Genomic DNA, 24,716 nt, shown 5'->3' with positions numbered 1-24,716 from the left:
AAATCTATACTAGATCTTTTGCTTCATTTAGTGTTAAATTTTAATACTGTTATTATAGATTAGCAATTCACTGTAAGATCCAAGGAGGCACATTTTCTTTTAAATAGTTTTGTCTTTTAAATGGTACAGAAAAAAGAATCCAGGAGATAGACAAACTAGACACCAACAATCTTAGGATATTAAATTTAATTATAGATTACACAGAATATGATGTAAAAACAGCAATTTACTAGAATAATTATAACCTGCAAAATGTGAAAATAGTTTAGAAAATGGATTGTCATATTCTCTGACACAGCAATAGTCATGAAAGGTACACTTATAATATCATATGTTAATCTGTGTATTAACTATACTACCTGTCATTTAGCCAGGATTCCAAGACAGATTAAAGGCATTTATTTCTGAAGTGCCTATGTTTAAATTCAGTAAAGTTAAACAGCTAGATTGAAAACACTATTTTGTCAACTACTGCATGGAGATCTATCCCAGATAAATGCTTTGTCTATATACTATGAGTTCGTAATGAGAAGAGTAATTGAAAAACTGCAGAGAGCACAGACCTGTAAGTGGGTGGTTTGACAACTGAAAATATTTCTTAATGCCTTGGTGAATTTTGGAAATCAGATATGCCAGCATCCCCTTCCTATTTCAGACCTAGATTGTACTTAATCTGAATTCATCTTTTGCATTTAAAAAATACCATTTAGTTGTTACGGGGAAAGGTATCTGTAGACCTTTTTGTTATGTAGTTCAGCAAGAAATGTTGTAAGTGTCAAAGGATATGATGACCACAACGATGTCAGCAGGTTTCATTTTTTTCAGCTGTGTTTATGAAAGCAAAAAAACCCAAACAAAACCAAAACCAACCCCAACATATTTTAGTTTCTTTTTGAATATACAGACTGGCCCAAACATAGACATTCTCTTTATCAATCTTATTGTTACAAAAACTGTACATTACAAACAGTATAGAAACATACTGAAAGGAATGTGCCACACATCCTGGCTAATTTTCTATATGCAGTTTAAAAATACAGCCTACTCCCTTATAGTGCACAGTTATTGTGTAGATAGAGTACATCACTAGTTAAGTGGACATGATAGAAGAGTTCTAGTTTTCCTCAGCACAGAGAATAAGAGCCAGTTCTGCTCGGTAAAGCTTTCCTCCATCAGACAAGGCCATGATGCTTTTCTTGTATGTTGCAAGGTTGTTAATGTCTAATTCCTATTTAGAGAACAGATAATGCTTTATAATCCTGTTAAGTTACCATCATGAACAAGTTTTTGCATCCAATGGCAAAAAATGGGGAAAAAAAAAAAAAGTATTCTCAGCCTGTCCAACAGTAATACATTGCAGATGTTAAATGTTGTTCATGTATGTTATCCATATTACAGCATATGTTAGATTGCTGATAGCTGATGTCTCAGAAGCAATCTTGTGACAATCTTGCTGTGTAACCACAACTCCCCTAGTTAAGGATTTACAATGCTATGACTTCTGCCAAGATTTTTGACTTTACAAGTTATGAGTTAGGTCTATATTTATCTCAATAGGGTGGTTTAAAGTATCCTTAAAATCCAAATTAAATCTAATCTCTGAGGCGAAAAAAACCCTCTAGGATTACCTTTTTGTTCTTTTCACAGAGGTCCTTCAGTAGTGCATCAAGTTCATGTTCATCTATATAGCCATTGCCATCCTGAAAAATAACATTAAAGATAATTTTAAACATTTATTTTTCATTTCAGAGGTTATGGCTAGTTTTCCACAGATTCAGAAAATAAGTGCCATCAAACTATGCAATTAATAAAAAAGGTTTTTTGAAGACTTACTTGATCATACATCTCAAAGGCTTTATTGAATTCTTTTGCACACATTTTGACACCCTAAATGCCAGAAGGAAAGAAAATCCATTAATGACGGCAGTTATGTATGGTGGTAACAGGTTACCTAAGAATGTGAATATTCATACCTGAAATTTAATAAGAAAATTTTCCTGGACAGGGAGTAATCTTTGGAGAGAAAAAACAAAGGTCAGAATAATTAACTGTTTCCATAACAGTGATTGCTACATGATGTTTGTTGTGAAAAGAGACAGAAGACATACCTGGCCAATTCAGTAAGCTCCAACTTTCCATCATTGTTTGCATCAAACATCCTGAGCTGAAAGAATATATAATTTTACATTACTAATCAAAATCAACATAATGAAGAAAACACTTTGGGAAACTTAAATTCAATGAAATTTAGCCTTTAATTCATGCTGAAATGATGGCCCCAGGTTTAAATCTGTCACATTTGCTGTGTAATACATTTATTTAAAGTACTGAAGAAGTAATTTATAGTAATTAATTCGACTGCAAAATCCTGATGAGAAACCGATGAACAATTATGATGAACCTGCTGTAAGGCAGGTCTTAATCTGCCTACATTGATGAATGTCCTATATGAGAAACATGCATGTATTTATAAATGAGAGGAGAGTTGACATGATAACATTTTACTTTTGACTTCATGTCATGATCTGATAATAGCATCATCATTCTCTGTTCATAAAGGGGAAACAACAGTCGGGTAAAGTTCAGCATAATCCAAGGCATTCAGTTCCTTAGACAGAAAATAATAGACATTTCATTCATTTGGCTGCTAGGTATAAATATTTAAGTAAAGATCACATTCTGTTTCTGTGATACATATGTCAAGAAAAGAGTGAACAGATGCTGTAGATGATTGCATTTTGTTGATGGTATGAAAATGGAAAATGAAATCTCTCCAAATAAGATTATAGGAATAAATACATTAATATAATTTGACAAAATGAGTATTATTTCTAATAATTTATAATCACACTATTGTATTAAAGTGTTTTCCTTTGAAGCCTTGAAAGCATGAGTTTATGCTGTTTGAGAGATGCAAACAGCTTATATTTGTTAATAGAGGTAGACAGAGCTATTGCACCTGCATGGAACTTCCTCTCCCAGTTTTTAGGTATGTATAGTTCCATTTCTCCACTTTCAAGTATTATTTTGCCTTTGCTGTATAAGAGTCACAAAAGCAGCAAACTGTATGAAACATTGTTAGACATCATACTGAAGCACCACCACCCACACACCATCCCATCACTTTCAATCACAGTAATTTTATATGTAGTTTTTCAATAAGAGGAAAAGTGGCATCCTGTACTGAGGTAAGTGTATACCCTTTTAAAGATAGAATTAATGCCATGACAAAAGACCTAATTTCACTTGGTTAATACACAATAAATGGTAAAGGAGACCAGAAAAAGAGACCAATTCTATAAACATTTATTTCTACATAATACTCTGGTTCCTTTTAACACTTCCTTTCCTTATATGAAAGCATCTGCCTTGCATGCATTTCCCATGAAAGGATATTTGCATTTGGGGGAGGTAAGCAGTGGCAGCTGTGAAGTCAACATATTTTGTATTTTAATAGGTGGTTAGTGGCTGGCTGTGGCTGCCTGCAGCTGCTCAGGACTGTAAGTTTTCTATTAGTCTTTTCTAGTTTCTGAGGAGATTATGGGAGAGCTAGACATATTTTTTTCTTACTGCTGTTAATTTTTTGTCACTGTGTCTCTCTGCAGAGGCCAGAATTTAGAGCACACTTTAAGATGAAAGTCAAAAAGCTTCCTGTGTGAAAAGATACATGTTATCTTCACCAGTGAAAAAACAATTACAATTCTATGTAAATGGTTTATACTGGTACAATAAACCAGCAGACTTTTTCCATGAGAAACACAAGTTTTGGTCAGCCATTCTCAGGTCAGTTGAAGGCTAATGTGTTTACCTAGCATACTTTTGATCGCTGAAAATATTTTAGGATTAAACCAAGCTGGTAAAAGAAACAATGTAGTTTTACACATTTCCTGAAGGTAAGAATTCTGAGTCTTTTTTTTTTTTTTTTTTTTTTTCTTGAAATGTCCATTCAGAAGCCAGTGCTGGTCCTTACCTTGTAGCACCATAGTGGTGGGATGGAAGGAGTGCCCCCAAGAACAGGCTGATTTAAGGCCAGGGAAGTGACAGTTTTGTTCTAGAGTTTATCTAAAACATCTATTTCTCTTTCTTGAAGCAGGGGAGAAGGAAAGGGTGAGATATTTGTAAATATGGTAAGAAGCCACCATGCAGTGATGGCTTTTAAGACAAAAGATAGACACTGCAGCACTGTAAGAAGGCAAAACCTATCAAGTAACCCCAAAGTAATTTGATCTAAACATAATAATATAATTACGCTAGGTGCAATTTTTTTCCTGTGAACTGTGAAGACTTCAGTTTTACAATTAATGGCACAGGGAAGCAGAACAGGTGAAAATATTATGGTATGGTCTAATATTATATAATATATATAATGCCAAGAAAATTCAAAATTCCTCAGCTTTTTTTTTTTTTTTTTTTTTTTTTTTTTGAGCAGCACTGTAAACTGCCCATGAAAGCTCTGTAGCTGCAGAAGTACTTGCAGTGCTAGATGCCACGGTTGTATCTCTGTTGCAGTGACATAGTTAGCCTGATTAGGACCTGGTGGGGCTCCAAGTCATTTGGAGCCTTCCAGTGCCTAAAGATAAACAGAGTCTGATTAATCCAGTCTTGATGAAATATGCCTGTAAATAATCTTACCATTATTTCTGTGTATTCTGTTAGCTTTGAATCTTCAATCTGCTTATTTGCTTTCTGTAATAAATCTTTCAAGAAGCTCTGTTAAAATAATAGAAGAGTAACAGGTGAATCTGCAGTATAAAATGCTTGACTTGCTAACTTCAGATTAAAGAATGGGAAATACTATTTTACTCCCACTTTAGTATTTACTGCTGAAGTTCCAAATAAGTATGAAAAGAAGCACTAATTAACATCTAAGAATATAACAGTTTCTTTTGATCAATTCAAGTATATTGCACGGTTTTATTTGGAAAAAGTGACTCATAAAACTTTCTGCATTGTATGTCATTTGTTGTATTGTGAATTTGGAAAAAATAATTTGGCTTTCAAGTATACTGATTCCTAATCAGCTCTATCAGTAAACTAAACTAATTAACCTTGAGTGTCCTTGAAAACTTGGATGCCTAGTTACTTCTTGCAACATAGGAACAATTTTACAGAAAAGTTCAATGATTAATCAAGTTTTCTCCTTGCCTATGGCAGTACCCAGTGCTAGAAGTGAACATTAACCTACATGACTCCTTCTTACCTTGTATTTTAAATGTTTGCAGCCAGTTTAATTCTTTTTTTTTGAATGAGAATTTGATATAGTGTCATATGACTTGAAACACCATTCAAAAATAAGATTGTTTCTACCCATTCAGTGGCTTAAATTTCTGCATTAGATCTGCGACATTAAAAAAGAAAGATATCAATTTATTGACGTAGGGTATTACGATACCTGAGATGTCTGTATGCCTGTCAATGCTCAATTAAGTACCTAATCACTGTTATTATCTTTGTGAAAATTGGGGCCACATTTCAAGATAGAAGATGGTGTGGCTCATCAGAAAATCTATTTGTACATAGATGACATTCTTGAATTTGAATGCAACCATGTCAATAGCCATGTGACTAATACCCACTACAGTTCTTCTACTGTATCCCCCTCCAAGCTGGAGAGCCTTCCTGGTAGCTTGTAGACAAAGAACATGACTGACCTGTTGTAAATGGATGTTACAGAGACATGTTTAATCTTCTGTGCTTTGATGGAAAGTAGAACTGGAAAGGACATTGAAAGGCTATCCAGTCTGTCTCCATGTCTCAAGAAAGGATCAGCTATGTCTAAACTTCCTGAGTTACTGCCTGATCTGAGCTATTGCCAAACCTTTCCTAAATACAGGCAGCGATGGAGAGTCTGCCTCCCCCTTAGACAACACTGCTGTTACTATTGTTAGAAAGTTTTCCTGATTTCCAGCTTAAATTTCTCTTATAAAGTTGTAAGTGGGTGTACTCCTCACATAGCAAATACTTCAAATGTTTGGGCTTGTCAAGAAATACTGCTCTAAAAATGAAACGGGACATTTATGTTTTATTTTCAATATGTTAAAATGGCCTGTTTCTCTGAGGTGGACAAAATCTTGCAGCACAGGAGAGATGGGACCGTTAGGGATCCAGTTAAAATGTCTTCATTCTTCAACTGGTTCTCAATCAGCCCTGCTGTTTTAAGTCTATTTTAAATTATAGCAGCTGGCAACAGTCGTCCTTAAGGCATCGTTTAACAGCTGGATAGTTCTCAAGTGCTACGTGTGTGGCCTCCTCCTGTCTGTTTGAGGGTTACCTTGAGGTAAGATCCTTGGCAAACGTCACACAGACACCAAACTCAAAGAGAAAGGTGAAGGGAAAAGGAAAAAAAATGTGAATTGTCTGATGTGGATTACTCTTCTGAATAGAAGAGCTGTAAGGATTTGAGACAGTTTGATGTCCCGGTGGTTTAGTTAATAAAGCTTATGTAGTTTTTCTTTAGAATACCACATACAGGCAAAATACTCCAAATTAAATGGATGCTAGATCTTTCTCTTGCTATGAATTGTTTTGATTCCTCTGAATTTAAAGCTGCCGTAATGTCTCAAGTGCAACTGAATTGTGGAAGATGACACCTTTCTACTCAGAGGCTGTTGTATTTGAGCATCTCTCCTTTGAGGAAAGGCTGAGAGAGCTGAGACTGTTCAGCCTGGAGAAGACTCAGGGGGATTTCATCAAATATATAAATACTTCTAGGAATGGCTCAAAGAGGATAGAGCCGGGCTGGTGCCCAGTGAAAGGACCAGAGGCAATGGGCACAAGCTGAAACACAGAAGGTTCCCTCTGAACATCAGGAAACACATTTTCACTGTGTGAGGGTGACCAAGCACTGGCAGAGGTTGCCCAGAAAAGTTTGTGGAGTCTTTCATTCTTGGAGATACTCAAAAGCCATCTGGACACGGTCCTGAGCATAGGTGGCCCTGCTTGAGCAGAGGGCTTGGACCTCCAGAGGTCCCTTCCAACTACTCTCTGATTCTGTGTCTCTACAGCATCTACAAATTGCTGTTAGTTTTGTGACTAGGGAGGTAAATCACTCTAGTTTTAAGGTGTGTTAACACTGCAGGGCTGAGACAGCTAATGGAATCATCTCATTTCTGCTCTTATTTGTGCATGTTAAAGCTGATACCAAAATCCCACCAAGTTAACCAAGCAGGGGCAGCACAATTCCATTTGTGTTAACCTAACAGTATTACAGTGGAAACTGTAGGATTACATGATACTTAAGTGTACATAATCTGTCCAGCAGCATAGTGATAAATAGTAGTGATGCCCTTAGAAGAAAAAACAACAAAACAGCCCTCCTCCATAATATACCAGAAAAAGAACATAGCTTTCAGAGGCATATCTTACTTTAACCTTTGTTACCTCTAAGTTAAGTACCTGCTACCCTGAGTCACTTGATACAAACATTGATCTGAATTAAAACATGTTTTAAAAAACATTGATCAGATTAGAGTTTCACTTTAAATAATTTACTGGTGATAAAAACATCAGCTAATCGTATTGCTTTTTGGTCATGTTTGAAATGCAAAAACATGCACAGGTGGGTATCTGAAGAAACAGATAGCAGCACAGGCTGTAATCCAATGCCTGTTCTCATGTGTATACTCATAGATACCGGTTTACCTTAAGTTCCTCAGAATCAATGAAGCCACTGTGGTCACTGTCATATTTTCTCCATGTCTGCAATAAGAACGTGAATGCTTTAATGATATATTTATGGCAAGCAGGTCTTGGATGATTTTACAAAAGGCAACTTTTCATACTGTACCTGCATGAAGTCTTCACTTGACTTCAGCTGCTGGCATCTGAAGAACAACAGGAAATTCTCTTCCGTTGGTAATATCTGAGCAAGCTGTTACAGAATTTAAGAAAGATTAAATTTTGATTCTTCATTAGGCCAGCTAAGCCTGTAAAAGAGCACGAAACTTTTTAAAAGAGTATGAAATTCTTTGCGCTCATACTGCCCTATTGTGGCCCCATAGGAAGAAAGCTTCATCCTGTTAGCTGGAAGGTTTGGAAAATGCCTCTGAAAGGCTTCTGGCTTGCAGCTTTGCCATATTTATCAAGGTCAAACAGAGCTGAAGTGTGAGAGAAGGAAGTGAGACAATATTTTACCGAAGGGGTAGCTGGGGAAAGAGGGGAAAAAATTCACCCATAAAGAGTTAGAATCTATGGTGAAAACCTTGGAATTGACACCAAGGCAACGCATAATGCAAGGATGTTTAGAGGATGTGTGAAGGACCATGAATGAAGAAAGTGAGGAAAATAGACTACTCACAGATACTGAGGAAGAGGAAGAAGAGAGAGGAACACTGACATGAAGAACCCGTGTAAGGTAAACAGAAAAATACATGGAAAATTGGGGAAAGAAGAGAAAGTGGGGAGGGAAAGGGGATGGCAACCGGTGTTCATTTGTCACTCACAGAGATGTGTTCATGAAGAGCTATAAATATCAGAAATCAAAAGGGCTTTTAGCCCTGCAAAATTAGGGGTGGTTCTTCCAATGCCTCTGCTCTACAAAAGGCTTTTTTAAAATCAGACATTATTGTACTGATTATTGAAAATGTTCATTTACTATAACTCAATTTTGGCAAGTGACAAATCTAGAAGATGGACAGTATGCTGTATAATTTAATGCAAAATCATGATTTGTTTTTAACAAAAGCCCAATATTTTTTTCTGTCCTCAAAATGTATGAAATGTGTTTTGATTAAAGAAAACTTTACTTGAAGAATAGACCAGCTGTGCTTACTAGGAAGAGAAAATGGAGAAAGACAGATTTCTTAGCTGCATTCTTTTATGAAAAATGACATCTGCAGACTTCCTGGGGAACCATCTTAAAAATTTGATTCAAATTTTTGTTTTTCTGCATTCATTTCACACCCTCAGGTCCTCATTCTGTCTATTTCATTGCTATTGCCTAACTGTTCTGGCTTTTTTATTGGGTTCCATCAGTGCTGTAGGTGAGTTCAGCTCTCCCTCTCACCCTATGGGCACAACAAGGGTGTGGAGACAGATCTCTCATTTATCTAAAATCAACTGTGCAGGGTATCAGTTCTATAATTGTTGACCAAAAAGACACATCACAGCACTCTCTTTACAGTAATGGCACAGCTGATGACAGGCTGTCAGGCCCATCAGAGCATTCTGAGTGCTTTTGCTAAATGGCTGAACACCCAACCCAATCAACTTAAACAATGTGTTTTTGTCAGCAGCTTTCAAAACCTACTCCATTATAAATAGCATATACACATGTGGGTAAGTACATGTTCATATATACACAATAGATAAATGTGTGTAACTTAGCACTGATTTATGGAAAAAATTCTTTATATCTCCTATGACAGGGGAGCTTTGATTTTTAGAATAAATCAACATTCCTACTCCACAACAAACGTTGAATGGAAGAACTGATTATGGCAGAGTTTGGGGGAAGGGATTGATTATGACAGTGGAAAAGAGTTTACATGTATGGAAATGATAAATAAAATTTCTTTTGAGGGATCTCTATAGCTAACTGGTGAGATGAAGGGCACTGTAAAATAGTACAAAGTGCAAGGGTAAATGTAAAATAGTAACTTTCCAAAGAATCACCAACAACTTACTAGCAGCACCAAACTGCATTTGAGGTACAGAATATACTACCTCTGGAAGAAAATTACCTTATTTTAAGCTATCCCTCTCACCCTTTGTAAGTGTCAGAGGAAAGAACAGGTTTTTACATTACAAGGATGTAGTAGCTCAATATCCAATATTAACTCAGGTTTCTGCCAAAATGTCTTTCATGTTCTCTTTCTTTTGCACCCTGTAGTAATATATAATAGAAACTATATAGCTAAAGAGAATTCCAGTTCTCCAAGCTCAGGCATCAAATAGCATTAAACTGCTTTCTGTGGAAAACTGCGTTATTAAGGGATACAGAGATTGTGTGGAAACTGGCTCAACTTGCCAGTTCCCGCTTATACCACTAGAGAGAGGAAAGATGGAAACCTGGTGCTATTTCTAAGGACAACTTCTCTGTGAGGTTAAGCATAGGGGGACTCCATGAGCGTGTTTAAATAAGAGTGCAGACTACTAAAAATTTGTGTATGGCAGCAACAGCAGTTGCTGTGAGTGGTGAGCTCTGCTGCTTTTATGGAGAATGTCAGCTATTTCTGCATCATGAGTAATAGAGGACAACCACAAAGCCTGAGTCTGGCTTGACTCCTCTGTGCTTAGTTGTAGGCTGAGCTATACATCTTTATAGGTTATCTAGTAGAAAAAATACTCTCAATACTTAACACAATATCAGAACTATTTTCTATAAATCATTCTCTACGTAAATTCTGTTGATATTTAATGCTATTTAAAATTTGTTTCACCTAATACAGTGAATTTGCTTTTTAAAATCCTATAATAGAGAATGGGAGTACAAAAAATATTTTAGTCTCGTAAGTAGTTGTATTTACGGCAGCAGTAAACTTCAAGTAATTTGAATGTGGAATTACCACAGTCCTGAGTTTTGAAACCTTGAGTTTCACAGCCACATTTTAGTGAAAGTGTTGGTGTGAATGAGTACAAAAGGTGAATTAAAAGTCCCTTACACAATGACAAGCAAGTGGACAGGTCAGACTCTGCCTTTAGCTGGAGGGCACTGGATAAGCTAGTGAACTAACTGCAGTGTGCTTGCAAAGACAGAATCGACACTTAATCTGAGCTGAAAATCCACTCCTTTGTCTGTGAAGCCACCCAGACCTTGTCTTTATCTCAATCAACAGACCTTTTCTGAAAACTCATTATTCACTAGGACATTTACCGTCAGATGCTAGGGTATTCATTATGATGGCTGAGACTCTGAATGGCTTTAAATAATTTATTTTTAAACAACATTCATACACTTTTTCAGAAAAAAAAAACATTTGATGTACTATGTAAATGCAGCAATCTGGAGTTACTGGAAATTTTTATTTATAAGGAAGGAGAATCAAGTCCAGATGCCCACTTTAATATCACACTGCTCTGCATGTACAACACATTTTGTCTGAGTCCCATCAGCACTTTCCAAATCAAGCTTCATGCTGATATAAGTGAAATAAAATATAGCTATTGGGTTAGGAAACTGCTATATTAAGGGAGAAAGTCCCTTCGGTCACTGAACTGAGTACTGCCACTATTCAATGGCCTCCATGGATGCTGAACATTCTTGGCACTTCACCAGGGGTGGCGAGCACTGCACCATAACAGGCCCTATTGGATTTGTTCACCTCTCACAGAATCATCTAGGTTGGAAAAGACCTTGAAGATCATCCATTCCAACCATTTACCTAACATTGACAGTTCCCAACTACACCATATCTCTTTATCCAGAAAGTCAGTAGCAGAATCAGAAACAGGATTTGAAAGGTAAAAACTTTCAGTTATCATTCCTAAGTGAAGAAACACAGTCTTTTCAGGCATTGTCTACACATTTTTCTTTCGTCCAATGCTTACTATTACATATATTCAGAAATACTAAATTAAATAGGATTCTTCAATACCAAATGACTAAGTATGTGTTAGTCCAAAATCAAACAAATGTCCAAATAACAATGGTTCTTTTTAGATGCAGAACTATTTGATCAATGCTAAGTATTGTCAAAAGATGCATTTTTAAAAATAAATTATAGCTGCAAGTGAAGCAAACTGTTCAGATTTCCATGGTAGTTTAGTTGTAATTACATGTGCATTTAAACAAGTATATGAATTCGTACATATGACAGAGGAGAAAAGATACCTTGAAATTATCTATTATATCAGCAGTGATACTTCCTATTAACTTTTACAGATTCTATTCAGTCCTCTAATTTAAAATTAACTACTGACCCAAGTTGGTCACTATAAATTTTTGCAGACCTGGCTTGTTTCCAGCTGTTTCTCAATTAGTGCTCTAGGTCAGATTTCCTATTATCAAAAAAATAAAAAAATAAAAAATAAAAAATAAAAAAAACCAACAACACAAAAACCAAACCAAACAAAACAAAATAGCATTTAATAATAAAACCACAGTCTCACTGCACTCAGAGTGACATAAATGAGTTGTAGATTTAGGCCTGAAAAAGTGAATTCTCAAGCTGTGACCCAGCAAACTCTCCTTTTTGACTTGCAGCACAGAAGAGTGAAAGTGAGAGAAAACACATTAGTTCGACCTTCCTAGCAAGCTGTCTAAATTACACAACTGTTGAGCAGCTGTATGTATAGAAGGGGTTGGTTATCTTTGTCCTCTTTAGAAAGTAGGAGTAAGGAATAGGGGAATTTTCTTCCTGCAGTTCTGTTAAAGTTCAGAAAAGAAATACATAAGAAATCCTGATCTTTCACAAGCTGGATCATAACTACTGTTAAAATTTTGTTTAAATTTAACATGATTAACCTGCTTTCTTACCATATATGTATTTTTTTAGAAGAGACTACATACAGTGATTACCCAGTTGTGTTCGCTTGTGTGTTATCCTCACTATAGGAGTGGTGATAGAGCATTAGTTCAAAATCATAGGTAGAAATAAATTCCATTACCTTTCACAGTTTCTAAAACAGAACTCTCACCTGCTTTTCAGGAAAACTAAATTGCTATTGACGCTTATTTGTACTGAATAAAGCATGCAAAGTTAAATGAAATATAGTGAAATGTCCAGAGAGGCCTGAGGAATACCTTACTTTTTGTTAATGAAAAAATTCCATTAGTGAAAAAAATACTAAAGATCTTAAGACAGAGGAAGAAATTTTCTGTGTAATAAAAACATTTACATAATATGCTCATATTGTTCTGTGCTAAATGTATTTTCTACAAGTAAACATGTCAGTCTTTTTTTATAAAGTAATCATCTTACCTCAACTATTCCTATTTTTCCATCAGTAGTCTTCCCATATTGGTCCACAAAAGCTTTCATTTCAGGTGTTAAATCCTACAAATCATTAAGATACAGAGAATCATATATAAACTTCTATTTGAATATTCTACTATTTGCCAAATAATATGCTACATTTAATGAAGTACTCATACTTACTGCAGCTAGATTCCTCAAAATTAAATTAAATTGAGGATTTTTTTAATCATGATTTATGTCATTGTGATAAATTTTACTTCCTAAGGAATTGTAGTCAGTGTGAATGATTGACATCTAAATACTTAGAACTCCTATGTTAGTTTACAGAATGAAAAAATTATAAAGACAGGTGTGTTGGAAGACATGTATAATAGCCCCTTTTTTTAAGAGAATGACAATGGAGTTTATAGGCAATTATTAGTCAATTTTCTCAGTTTTCATTTTTAAATTTGTAACCTGAAGGCAGTGCAAAATCTTTCAAAATAAGGAACATTTCAGTATAATACATCTGAACACCGAAATAGCCTTTCCACATCTTTGGGTAGATTTTTCCTGAACAATGGATGCTATTTTAGCCCTAAAAGAACTCATCACGATATTTTTCACTGTTTAGTATTTGGTTATCGTAGAAACAGAGTCAAAATGTCACTGCTGAAATGTAGAGAGGCAGATTTAGGAGGAAGAAAACTTTGAGCAGTACCTTAAATCTGGCAGAGTAAAGCCAGCATAATTGTTCTTCATTACCCTAAATTAGGGTCCCTGCTATACATCTGTTCTCTAAAGGCTATCCTTGCTGTAGGCTACGGCAAAGGTACCAGCCTTGGGGTGAATATTTAAATACTTGATTTCACACTTCAACTTGACTTGCCTTGCTTTCATATGAGCTGCCATCAACCTTCAGTACTGATTAAACTTTTAACTTTCTTTGTATTTCTTATAGGTGTGAGCTAGTAAAACCATGCAGCAAGAATCAGGACTACAGTTCTATTAAAACAATGGACAATTCTATGGCTATAGATGAAGATACAGCAGTCTTTGGAAATTAAAGGTTTAGTTGCTATAATAGATCTGATTATATAGGACCTAAGTGATTCTCTCACTGGAGACACAGGGAATCTCAGCTGTACAAAGTCCGTTGTAGTTTGTCCCAAATTTCAACTACCAAAGCTAACTAAAATGTCAGTTCCTTGTAGCTGATACAATCATGGCCTAGTATCCTATTTCTGTCAAAGTCATCCATGGCGGGTTAGTAATTTGCCATGGCTTTAATTAGAGATGTGATTATTAATACAATGCACTTCAATGTCACCTTTCATCTAATGATCCCAAAGTGGAGACAAGTTTGCTTAGCAGATAAAATGGAGAATTTAGACACTTGGATTTTAATTAGTCTTGGTTAAATATTTTACTAATCTTTCTAATAGAAGCTCCGCAGTGCCAGACAGTGTCCAGCCGTTGAAGGAGACACAGCTGATTACAGGCTAAACAAAACAGGATGTTTGTATTCTAGGACGTTATTTAGAAATGGGAATTTTTTTTTTGGTGTTTGTTTCACCTGCTCTTGAGCTGCTTGATGAGTTATTTAAGTTGCTATTCAAATAAATGTTTTCAATCAAAAAACCTTGCCTAAATTTAGCCAAGTCTGTTTCCAAACTTGATAGAGATGTAGTGCTCAAAGTTTGGAATTAAGAAACTAGCCCTTCACAGTGTTCAGTGTTTGAAATTAAGAAGCTAGACCTTCACACCTCAGTGTCCCCTTTTAAAACCTAAGAGACACTTATCCAACCAAGTGGAGTTACAGAAAAAATAGCTTTTTTCAATATGATTTGAAAATGTAAGAATATATGGCACTACAGAAACACTTGCATGACTGTATTGATAAACATTTATTAAATCATATTTCTGTGGAGAAATATTGTCATCATCTATATATGCAGAGAAAGTGAGAAACAGATGTTGAATAGCTCATCTAAGATCCACCTATTGGCCCTTTATCAACCTCTGTGTTAGTCACTTATACCCCACAGTTTCTTCTGGAAATTGGCATACCTAAATAGAGAACGTTTTGATGAATGTGGGTCACAATAAATGGAAGCTATGCTTCTATACTTATACAGTGTTTGCCTTTAAAAAAGAGGCAGATCTTTCAATAGGTCTAAAAGTTCAGACATGTTGAAAGATCAGATCAATTCACTATCTAACATAATGCATGAAGCAAAAAGATAGCGTTACCAAAGAAAAGCCCAAGTTCTAAAACCTCCAAGTAAACATCCACCCTTTGGGGCTAGCATGAATCAGGCTGCATGCTATTGCTCTATCTGAGAAAAACTAGCTGTGAAAGTACGGGCTTACTGAGTGGATTCATAAAAGGAAGAGAATTAGAACATAATTAGAACAGTTCTGTAGTTGAGAAGAATATTGGGAAATGTTAAACCATCCTATTCGATGACAGAATCAATGTGATTCTTTAATGCATATGGCATGACTGATGTAAAATCCAGCAATGAAGAATGCATAATTGAATATTTCAAAAATAGTGAGCAGGAGAGTGACCTGAAATGCAGAAGTTAATGATGACAAAGAAGCTTTGGGGTGTTAAAAGAAGGACAGCTGAGGAAATGACATATAACCTACACTAGATTCTCAATGTGTCCCTTCTGGCAAAAGAATAGAAATTCAAAGCTACTGAATTAGTATCCCGTGAGACAAGACACGAACTAATGAGATGCTTGTTTGGCAAATGAGCCTTCAAATCCAAGAATCAGCTTAGATATGGAACCTAAGATGACATATATCCATACTCCAGAGCCAGTAGATCAAGTACTGGATTTGATGTTGCTACTGTAAATTGCTCTTTTCAGCAGAACACTCCAAAGATAGGTTTGAATCAGAGAAACGGGAAAGGAAAACTTAATTAAACACCTGAGTATTTTTAAAGTACAGTGTGAAATACAGGCAGAGGTTATTAAAAAAGCATAAATTGTGAAAATTGTAGCAGACATGAATAATTCTGCAAGGCTTTTCTGTTTCACTTTGAGCAGGCTTTGTTTTTAAGAAGACAGGTACGCCTGTGTTGAGAGAGAAAAGAATCTGATCTTAAAATGATAAATATTTTTTCCTTGAGCTTTGTATTCATTTGTTAACTGCTGAATAATATATCAGCATTTCTACTAAGAGTGCCATTCATACTAGATATACACAGACTTTAATATCTTCTTTCTAATGGACATACTTAAGTTTCCTGCATTTCATTATAGAAGAGAGATTTGTTCTGTTGTGTTTAATCTTTCCGGGGGGGGGGGAAGACAACTTCTCTCTAAAAAACACAAGATCAGATTTCTGTGGTTTTTTTAGTTGTTGTTGTTTTTTTTCTAAACTTTAGTTTAAATTTACTTGCACTCATGAAAATGAGTGCCTATACCAACAGCTCTAAGAAGAATTAACTGGTACCTAGACTGCAGTAACATTACAGGCATTGCTGGGAGACAGATTTTCAGGTGTGTGAAGTTTACACTCATACAATTAATAAGAAAATACATTTTTCCACCAAATAAATTAAGATTAATATTAATATTTTTTCCAGTTACTTCTAAAATATCCAGCAACTTTTAAAGCAAAGTTAGTTACTGAAAAGCTTTTGTTCACTTTGGAGGTATTCCTATATGAATTATTAATCTATTTCCCCCATACACACATGCCATCCAGTTAAACTATAATTATTTATTTCTGTTACTTCAGAAGCCTTTTAGCTTAGACTCATTTAAATTGATCCCATCAGGTTATATGTTGGAGTTTCATGTTAAGTAGTCTCTTTTAGAAGCAGTATTTTAAAGGCAATTTGTTTGTTAAAAAGGTTCATTTCTATTTTAATTCAAATCTTTAGATGGAATCTTTAATTTCTTTCTTTTTTCCTTTCTTCCTTTCTTTCTCTGTTTTTTCTCCCCATAGACACAGTTTAGAGGAAAATAATAAATAGTGCTTTAGCAGTTCACACACAGAACTGTTTTGACATCGTTGTCAAAAATTTGCCATCTCTCTGAACAATTGAAGCTACCAGGATTTTGTACTCATACTCCTGCTGTATAACACCGATGAAGGGCAAAAAGTGGTTAGCAGTCATCTGCAGATCTATTTAGTGACCACCAAGGGGCAGAAATGCATTTCAGCCCATACTGCCCATTAGGCACGAAATTAAAACAGAGTCCAACTAACTTGAAGTGTTGTTTTCTCTGTTGCTTTCTTTTCTTTTTAGTATCAGTACGTATCTGGATCAGTAAGATTAATTGCAATGGGATAAGGTCCCATCCAAGACAAAAAGATAAACGTCCATGCATTTCTTGGCTTTTCTTTTTAAGCACTGTCAGAAGTATCAGCCCGTAGCCTGGCGAGATGTGAGCGGGACCTGCTGTCCAGGGAGGTGGACCCTGGCCTCACCTTTCCAAAGCAGACGATTTATTTCGTTTGAAACTTGCTGATTTATAACTGAGCTACTTCCCTTTGCCTAGTGAGGCAGCTGCCTGAACCATGTGATGGCAACGGAGAACAGAAGGAACTGGGGCACCGGAGTTTGCTCAGGAAAACTCTTTTTTGCCGGAGAAGACGGAAAAGTGGGGTGAAACGTTAACTTACCAAGCCTGCCTTCTTCCGCGCCTGCTGCAGCTCCTGGATGAAGTTTTGTAGCTCCTTCCCGTCCATGTACCCATTGCCTACAACAGAAAGAGTTACGGTTGCAGTCACGGCTCCCTCCAAACTCTCTCCTCTCTCCAGCGCTGGCAGGGACATCTCCGACCCTTCTACTCCCGCCCGGCACCGACCCCAGCCCCCGACGGCGCCCCGAGGCTGCGGGCCAGCGGGCGCGGAGCGGGCGGGGAACGGCGGGGTCCCCCCCAGCCTCCCGTGGGCCTTGTCCCCCTCCGCCCCCCGCGCCCCCGCCGCCCCGGGGGAAAAGGAGTCACCGTCGGAGTCGTAGTGGTGCCAGATCTCGAAGAACTGGGCGGCCGAGATCTCCACGCCCTGCAGGTGGGTCTCTGCCGTCATGGTGGGGGTGCGGGGCGGCGCGGCGGGGCGCGGAGGGGCGCGGCGGGGCGCGGAGGGGCGCTGTCCGCGGTGCTGACTGTGCCCGCGGCCGGCGCGGCGACGGCGGCGGCGGCGACTGCGGCGACGGCTCCTCCCGCCGCCGCCCCGCCGAGGGCTATTTATGGGTCCGTCCCGGCCGGGCCACTCCCCCCGGCGCTGCCCTCCCTCTCCGCGGGCCCTGGCGCGGCCTCCCCGTCCTGCGCGGGGGGGCACCGTGGTCTCCCGCAGGTGGTACCAAGGCTGGGGCCAGCCCGGAGGCACCCCCCCGGGCCCCGCCGCTGAGCCCTCCGGGGACGGTCACCCCTAAACGCGGGTCAGGGCGAGGGGGGTGCTGGTGCCGAGCGGAGGCCCCCGGGCAGAGGGAGCAGCGCTGGGACTGCACAACCCTCCATGTGGGAGAGGGTGCCCGTGAGACGTGAGGGACAGAAGGTGAGAACAGTCTCCCAGCTGAACCATCGTGCTTCCGTCTGGGAAAGGGTCTTGGACATCAGAGCACGGCTAAGAGCTCTGCAGGATGTCCGGTACAAAAAAGCCATATGGGACACCATGGGGGGGTGCAAGGAATCAGCTTCGGTGACACCATTTTTCACTGCTCTATCCCCAAACCAGACCTGCAGTTAGCTCCACACAGACTTAAACTTTGAAGCACTGCAACCCTCTAAAAGATATTCCTACTGAGATATCACGGGATAATGAGATATCTGTATTGAGATAGCATGGGAACAGGCATTGTAAATTTAAATATACTGCCCTAGCAGGTAATATCCAACAGGTAAGTGTGGAAGACTTCATTAGTAAACTCTTTCTTTCCCAGTGCAGAGTGTGAGGGATACTACCACAGTCACTTTTGACTGGGCAAGAGTGGTTTTTTGTAGACCAGCTTTGGAGACTTGCCCTCCTATAGCAGTGGGTTGGTGGGAGGGGACAGAGCAGCTTACTGAAGATCTTTCATTTGTCACAGAGTAACATGGGATTGTACTAGTAATAACGATTAAGTCCCTTTTGGGATGACTCATTTTAGTCATTAGGGTTACCTAGGTACTCTGAAGCACTGAAACTGCCTTCCTGCTTCCAGCAATATCGCTCAGACACTACACTGAGTTAGCATGGTTTGATGGCCAAGATGATAATCTGACAGGACATTGCCAAACACAGCAGGTAGTATAGTAAGGATGGCAGATGAGAACAGCTGGGAAAGCCGGGAATCTCCATGTGTTAAGTGATTGACACGAGCAACGGTAAGACAATAGTGTATCGAGACTGACATATAGTGCAAGTATATAAAAAAGATGAAATAATGCAAAACAGAAAACCGCAAAATGCCAAGGGAGATGGATAACCCAGCGGGATGAGAGGTGTATGCCTAGTTAAAGGCTGACATGTCCTGAGAGGGATTTCAGTAGATTGGGTGGCTGAAATCTTGTATGCATTATGGAACAAGATGTGGGCATAGCGATTAAGTAATCATGAGACCTTATACTTGATTCTCTCCATCTTTCCATTCTCCTGTTTCTCCACCTGTTATGTGCAGCTTTCTTTCATTCTGTTGCTGCTGTTTGGCTGTGAGTTCTTCAAGAGATCCATCATGTTTGTCTGTGTTTTGTGAGCTACAGAACAAAGCAGCTAACATGAAAGACACAAGAATCTGATCATTATCCCCTTCAGTTCAAAATATTTGCAAGTATTGCCGAAAAATGTTCAGAATAGTTTTACAGTCACAAATACCATTATACACTTACAAAAGGACTGAAGAAATTTTAAATATTTCCTTAGAGTCAGGCTTTCTGTTTTGCCATGCAAAAAAAAGAAAACAAAAAATCATGGCTAGGTCATTTTCCCATCTACGAACTGTGTTTTGGGCATGGCTTTCTCAGAGTAATAGACTTCAGTGGCAGCCAGATCCTGAAACTTCTGTAATCTGTCTACATCTTGTCTTGAATATAAAAATGTGAAACTAATGCATTTCCATCAACTAGCTATGATGACAAGAAAAGAGAGGATTTATGAGGGTTTTTTTTTTACCAGGAGCAAGGATGTAGCAGAGCTCTGGCCTTGATAAGTGGAAGCACAATGACACAAGCCTGGAGTCATCCTTTGTACTTGGAAAAGACAACAGGGTGCCAGTGACGCAAGGGCACTGGAAGGACACAAAGGTGGAACTGGCATTTCCATCATTTTTAGATAGAAGAGGTCTGTCCCAGTGAGGCAACTTGTTATATTTGCCAAGCGTATTGAATTACTCCATTCAGTGCAGAATTTCAGCTTCCAGCAAGCCTGCACGAATGGAAACTGAGCACTGAACCTGTTTCAACAGCCCTCTGACTTACATCTTATGTTGATTTGCTCCTTGCTGCGTACCATTTTCCAATGGCACATCAAATCTTCTGCTTGTTATTTTTCCCTGACCCAGAAGTCTGTAGCTGAATGGGAGAGAAGAATTCAGCATTGTTTGGGGCCAGCCCTACCTTGCTCATCTGGCTGCTCAGACTTTTAAGTGAACAGGAGTTGTAATGTTAACATTTTCAAAAGTTCTCAGAAAAAATATTTTACATAAATCATATGTGGCCAGGAGGGTTTCAAGAAAGTCTTACAGAAACTTTCTAAATCTGCCGCTTCTCCCCGCCAGGAATGTGTATAATTGTCTGCAGGTAGGGTACTTGGACACACTCTCTCATTATGCTAACATCTACAAAATCAGTATTGTCTACACAGCATTTATGTATCTTTATGCATTCTTTGTAAAACAGTGTATCAAGGTGAATGGGTTTGTATGTTCTCACTGCTGCACTTGAAGTGATCCTGCAGACATTTCCATGCAAAAAAAATCACATAACTTACTGCACACCATATTTTCATGATTAATGAATTACCAAGCCACCATTCATATTTAATCCCACTGGACTCTGCTTCTTATGCAAAACTAAATCGGAAACTGGTCATTTCAATTCCAAGAAGCTATTAATTTCCATTGAAAGAGAAAGCACTGGAAAAGATTTAAAAATGCAGATATATACAGGATGTGATCCATAACCGAATGGAGTCCATGCAAATTTTTCCAGTGATTCTAGAGGGCTTTATACAAGGACAAAGTTCTTCATATTTTCAGAAATTATATGTATGGTGATATGCATATATACACATTCATTAATGAATTACTTCAATGAGAAGCCTAAGCCTTGTCATTCATTTTAGCTAGAGCTACTTGAAGTTCTCCTTACAAAAAATGAGCCAGATCCATATCTGGCAGAAGTCAGAAATGCTACACTGAAGCCAGCTGGGAACTTGACCCAGAATCTAAGTGACTATGATTTTCTTTGAAAGCATTTGTTGTTCATAGCTGTTCTTCAAACTTTTCATTAATAATTTTTTGTAGATGGGTTTTCTGAGACTTCTTAGTTCTGACTACCAGACTTCTGTCTTCACTGGCTGAAGAGCGTCTAGCTGTAATATCCCAAGGATTTCTCAAGATGTGTGGAAATCAAATATGCCAGTTATAATAGCAATCCAACCTAAAATGTCTCCCAAATAAAAGCAAGAAATAACAAGATAAAGATTTCTCATCCAGAAAGCACTAACATTTCAGCATTATGTGAAGCATCACAAACTTTGATTTTGATGACACCAACAGAGACCAAAATGTAAGAACTCTCTAACGAGAAACATGAACAACACAGATGGTTTGCAGGGACAACAGAAGTTATTTACTTGGTTATTCTCAGTCCACCATCAGAGGGTATGTCAAAGGCAGGGATCATGGTGTGATGGGCTGAGGCCAACTGGAGGAGTTTCAATAAGGCCAAATGCCGGGGGCTGCCCTTGGGCCACAACAACCCCCAGCAGCGCTACAGGCTTGGGGAGGAGTGGCTGGAGAGCTGCCAGTCAGAGAGGGACCTGGGGTGTTGATTGACAGCCGGCTGAACAGGAGCCAGCAGTGTGCCCAGGGGGCCAAGAAGGCCAATGGCATCCTGGCTTGTGTCAGCAATAGCGTGGCCAGCAGGGACAGGGAAGGGATCTGACCCCTGTACTCGGCACTGGTGAGGCCGCCCCTCGATTCCTGTGTTCAGTTTTGGGCCCCTCACTACAAAAAGGACATTGAATGACTCGAGCGTGTCCAGAGAAGGGCAACGAAGCTGGTGCAGGGTCTGGAGCACAGGTCGTATGGGGAGCGGCTGAGGGAACTGGGGGTGTTTATCTGGAGAAGAGGAGGCTGAGGGGAGACCTCATCGCCCTCTACAGCTCCCTGAAAGGAGGCTGCAGAGAGCTGGGGATGAGTCTCTCTAACCAAGTAACAAGCGATAGGACAAGAGGTAATGGCCTCAAGTTTTTCCAGGGAAGATTTAGACTAGATATTAGAAAACATTTCTTTCCAGAACGTGTTGTTAGGGCTTGTAATGGGCTGCCCAGGGCGGTGGTGGAGTCCCCATCCCTGGAGGTGTTTAAGAGTTGGGTCAACATAGCGCTGAGGGATATGGTGCAGTTGGGAACTGTCAATGTTAATTGTTGGACTGGATGATCTTCAAGGTCTTTTCCAACCTAGATGATTCTGTGATTCTATGGTGTCACGTCTCTTTTGAAAGGAAGTATTCATGTGTGATATTGAGATGTGGCTGGATTTCCCTTATCAACTTCTATCCCATTTGATGCTTAGTGATGATTAGCAGCACAGTCAGTCTTGAAAGATGTAGACGGAAATTGTGATCCTTGGCTGTTATTCCTCACTACAGTCCTGCCTTCCTTTAGAGAACCATCACAGTAAGAAACATTTTGGAATAAGTTATTCCCTAGATTTTAATTATAACAATTTCACAATTGTATGATATGGAAAAAGTCTCTCTTACATTTTCATACATTCCCACATTAAAACATGTATCTGAGAAACATCATAACTGGAAGGGGGATAAGGTTTTAAAAACTGGAACAGCATTGGTACTTGGTTTTGGCTGTGGCAGAATTTGCAGAGATAGCACTGGGATCTAGAAGGCAACTCCAAGTATTGTGGAACTGCAAGCTAGAATGGCTGGCTGTGGTGGAGGAAGGCATCTTTTCAAAATACTTGAATAATACCACAGAATAGTTTATTGCTTTTTTTTTCCTTGTCTAAATTTCATTCAGTATTTGTATTTTTAAAAAATAAAAAAGAAAATTCAGCATTGAAGCGTGCACTTCATCTTAAGCTGTCCTAGGTTTATAAAATCATTATGGTAAACCACTAGTTGCATAGGAAATGTATTATGTAAATAGTGATTTACTTGAGCCTTCACTGTTTTTCAAAATCAGCATTATAGAGAAATATACTTTTCATGCACCAGACTTGTCAAAAATAATTTTAGGGGCATGAAATGTATTTTAATATAAACTGCAAATTGGTGAGACAGTTGTAAATTCAGATTACAGCACATCCCAAGCCTTAATCTTCTGACAGATAAAGCTAGGGTCTAATTTATCCCCTTTTTACCTATTTTATAGCCTTACAGTCTCATCCATAGCTTTACAAGGAACAGTGCAAAGCAGTGCTCAACAACAGATTCCTCAGTATTAGAAAGCCCAAAGATCATGCAATCATGCTTTGCCATGTCTTCCTATCTGTAAGGTCCTTGGAGCCATCAGAACATTTCATTCTGGACATTGCAAGTCCCTCCCTTCAGGGACCACATGGATGCCCTGCAAGGGTCTCGTGGACAGTGCTGGCCTTGTATGTCCCTCCAGCCCAGCAATTCCCAAGGGCAGGGAGTGTGAGACCCTGTGGCTCAGGGCATGGGGTAACAGCTCCTTTGTTTGAAGGAATCCAACATGTTAGTGCTACAGATGCATGAAAGGCTGTGCTGGGGTGTGAGTGTATCAGTGCCACCAGGAAAAGTGCCCGAGGTTGAAGGGATCTGTTTGATGCTCTACAGTACTATAGACCAACTAGGAAAGCAAGAAGAAAGAAAGTGGAATCATGCAGCGTTCTTGTATTTAGCTCCATGTTTTCCAAGATAATGCTTAACAGTATTTTTTCTTGTATTTTGCAGGCAAATACCTGCCTAACTACAAGATTTAAAAGAGCCTCACAGACAGCCTAATTCATACCAGGAGAAAGCAGCTTGGTGATAACCTAACTCATGCCAGGAGAAAGCATCTCCTCTCACCCACTGCCATGATCCCTAATACCTTCATATTGGTGGGGTATGAGGCACTGTGAAATTACTGTTACCACCAAAGCTACCCCTGGCACGAAGAAATCTTCAGCTGCTGCCTTGAGCTATCTGCATGGCATGGACTGAGTGGTGATGGGCTGCAGCTGGCTAGATCCAGTGTTTTCTCTGGGGGTCTGATCCAATGCTTATCAAAATCAGTGTTTGATCAGTGTTTGTCCTTTTCTTGATTTCCAGTGAATTTCAGTGGTATTTTTAGTGGTTTATGTTGCTATATGCTAGACCATGTTTTTATTATCTTTTTACTATTTGGATAATGTGTATTTATGCATAATTCCAAGCAAATTCAGAACAGTTTAATAGTCTAGCAAGTAATTAATTGGAATGTTGATACTAGTGGTGGCTCTTGGTTGTTGGTTACTGAAGCTTTCAGAGAACCATCTTGTGAGACATCTTACTGGGAGTCTGCTGGAAACAGGATCCTGATTTAGAAGGGTTGTCTGTCTCTTTGGAGGATTTTAGAGCTTCTTTTGTGTATTTAGGACGCTTTTGCTTTACCTTAGCTACTCAGACTGTGTCTAGCTGACAGGGCAGTATGCATGCTTTGGCTGAGCATGAGCTCCACAGCAGGAGGAGAGCTGGGTGTATG

General features: G+C 38.7%; 1 protein-coding gene across 2 annotated transcripts; it reads right to left on the bottom strand.

Moving 5' to 3' along the window:
• Positions 1-121: 121 nt before the first annotated feature.
• On the bottom strand, positions 122-18,019 carry CALB1 (calbindin 1). 2 transcript variants are annotated; one of them, XM_074898750.1, is made up of 11 exons: positions 17,813-18,019; positions 17,487-17,563; positions 12,861-12,935; positions 7,787-7,870; positions 7,642-7,698; positions 4,633-4,710; positions 2,109-2,164; positions 1,974-2,013; positions 1,834-1,887; positions 1,629-1,700; positions 127-1,228 (listed from the first exon to the last, which is right to left on the bottom strand). In XM_074898750.1, the coding sequence occupies exons 1-11, from the start codon at positions 17,892-17,894 to the stop codon at positions 1,115-1,117; spliced, it is 789 nt and encodes a 262-aa protein (XP_074754851.1). In that variant the 5' UTR covers positions 17,895-18,019; the 3' UTR covers positions 127-1,114. The 2 variants fall into 2 exon arrangements, with proteins under 2 accessions (XP_074754852.1, XP_074754851.1); XM_074898751.1 differs by lacking the exon at positions 12,861-12,935 and having other exon boundaries at positions 122-1,228.
• Between the last annotated feature and the right edge of the window lie 6,697 nt (positions 18,020-24,716).

This window comes from Athene noctua, chromosome 2, assembly GCF_965140245.1.
Source record: "Athene noctua chromosome 2, bAthNoc1.hap1.1, whole genome shotgun sequence".
Taxonomy (NCBI): domain Eukaryota; kingdom Metazoa; phylum Chordata; class Aves; order Strigiformes; family Strigidae; genus Athene; species Athene noctua.
This window is presented reverse-complemented; position numbering and strand designations above follow the sequence as displayed.

Coding starts and splice junctions, on each gene's coding strand:
- CALB1 (XM_074898750.1), bottom strand. CDS start 17,894: ATGACGGCAGAGACCCACCTGCAGGGCGTGGAGATCTCGGCCGCCCAG. Junction 17,564..17,812: donor GCACCACTACGACTCCGACG/GTGACTCCTTTT, acceptor TTTCTGTTGTAG/GCAATGGGTACATGGACGGG. Junction 2,165..4,632: donor CAGAATACACAGAAATAATG/GTAAGATTATTT, acceptor ATATTCTTTCAG/CTCAGGATGTTTGATGCAAA.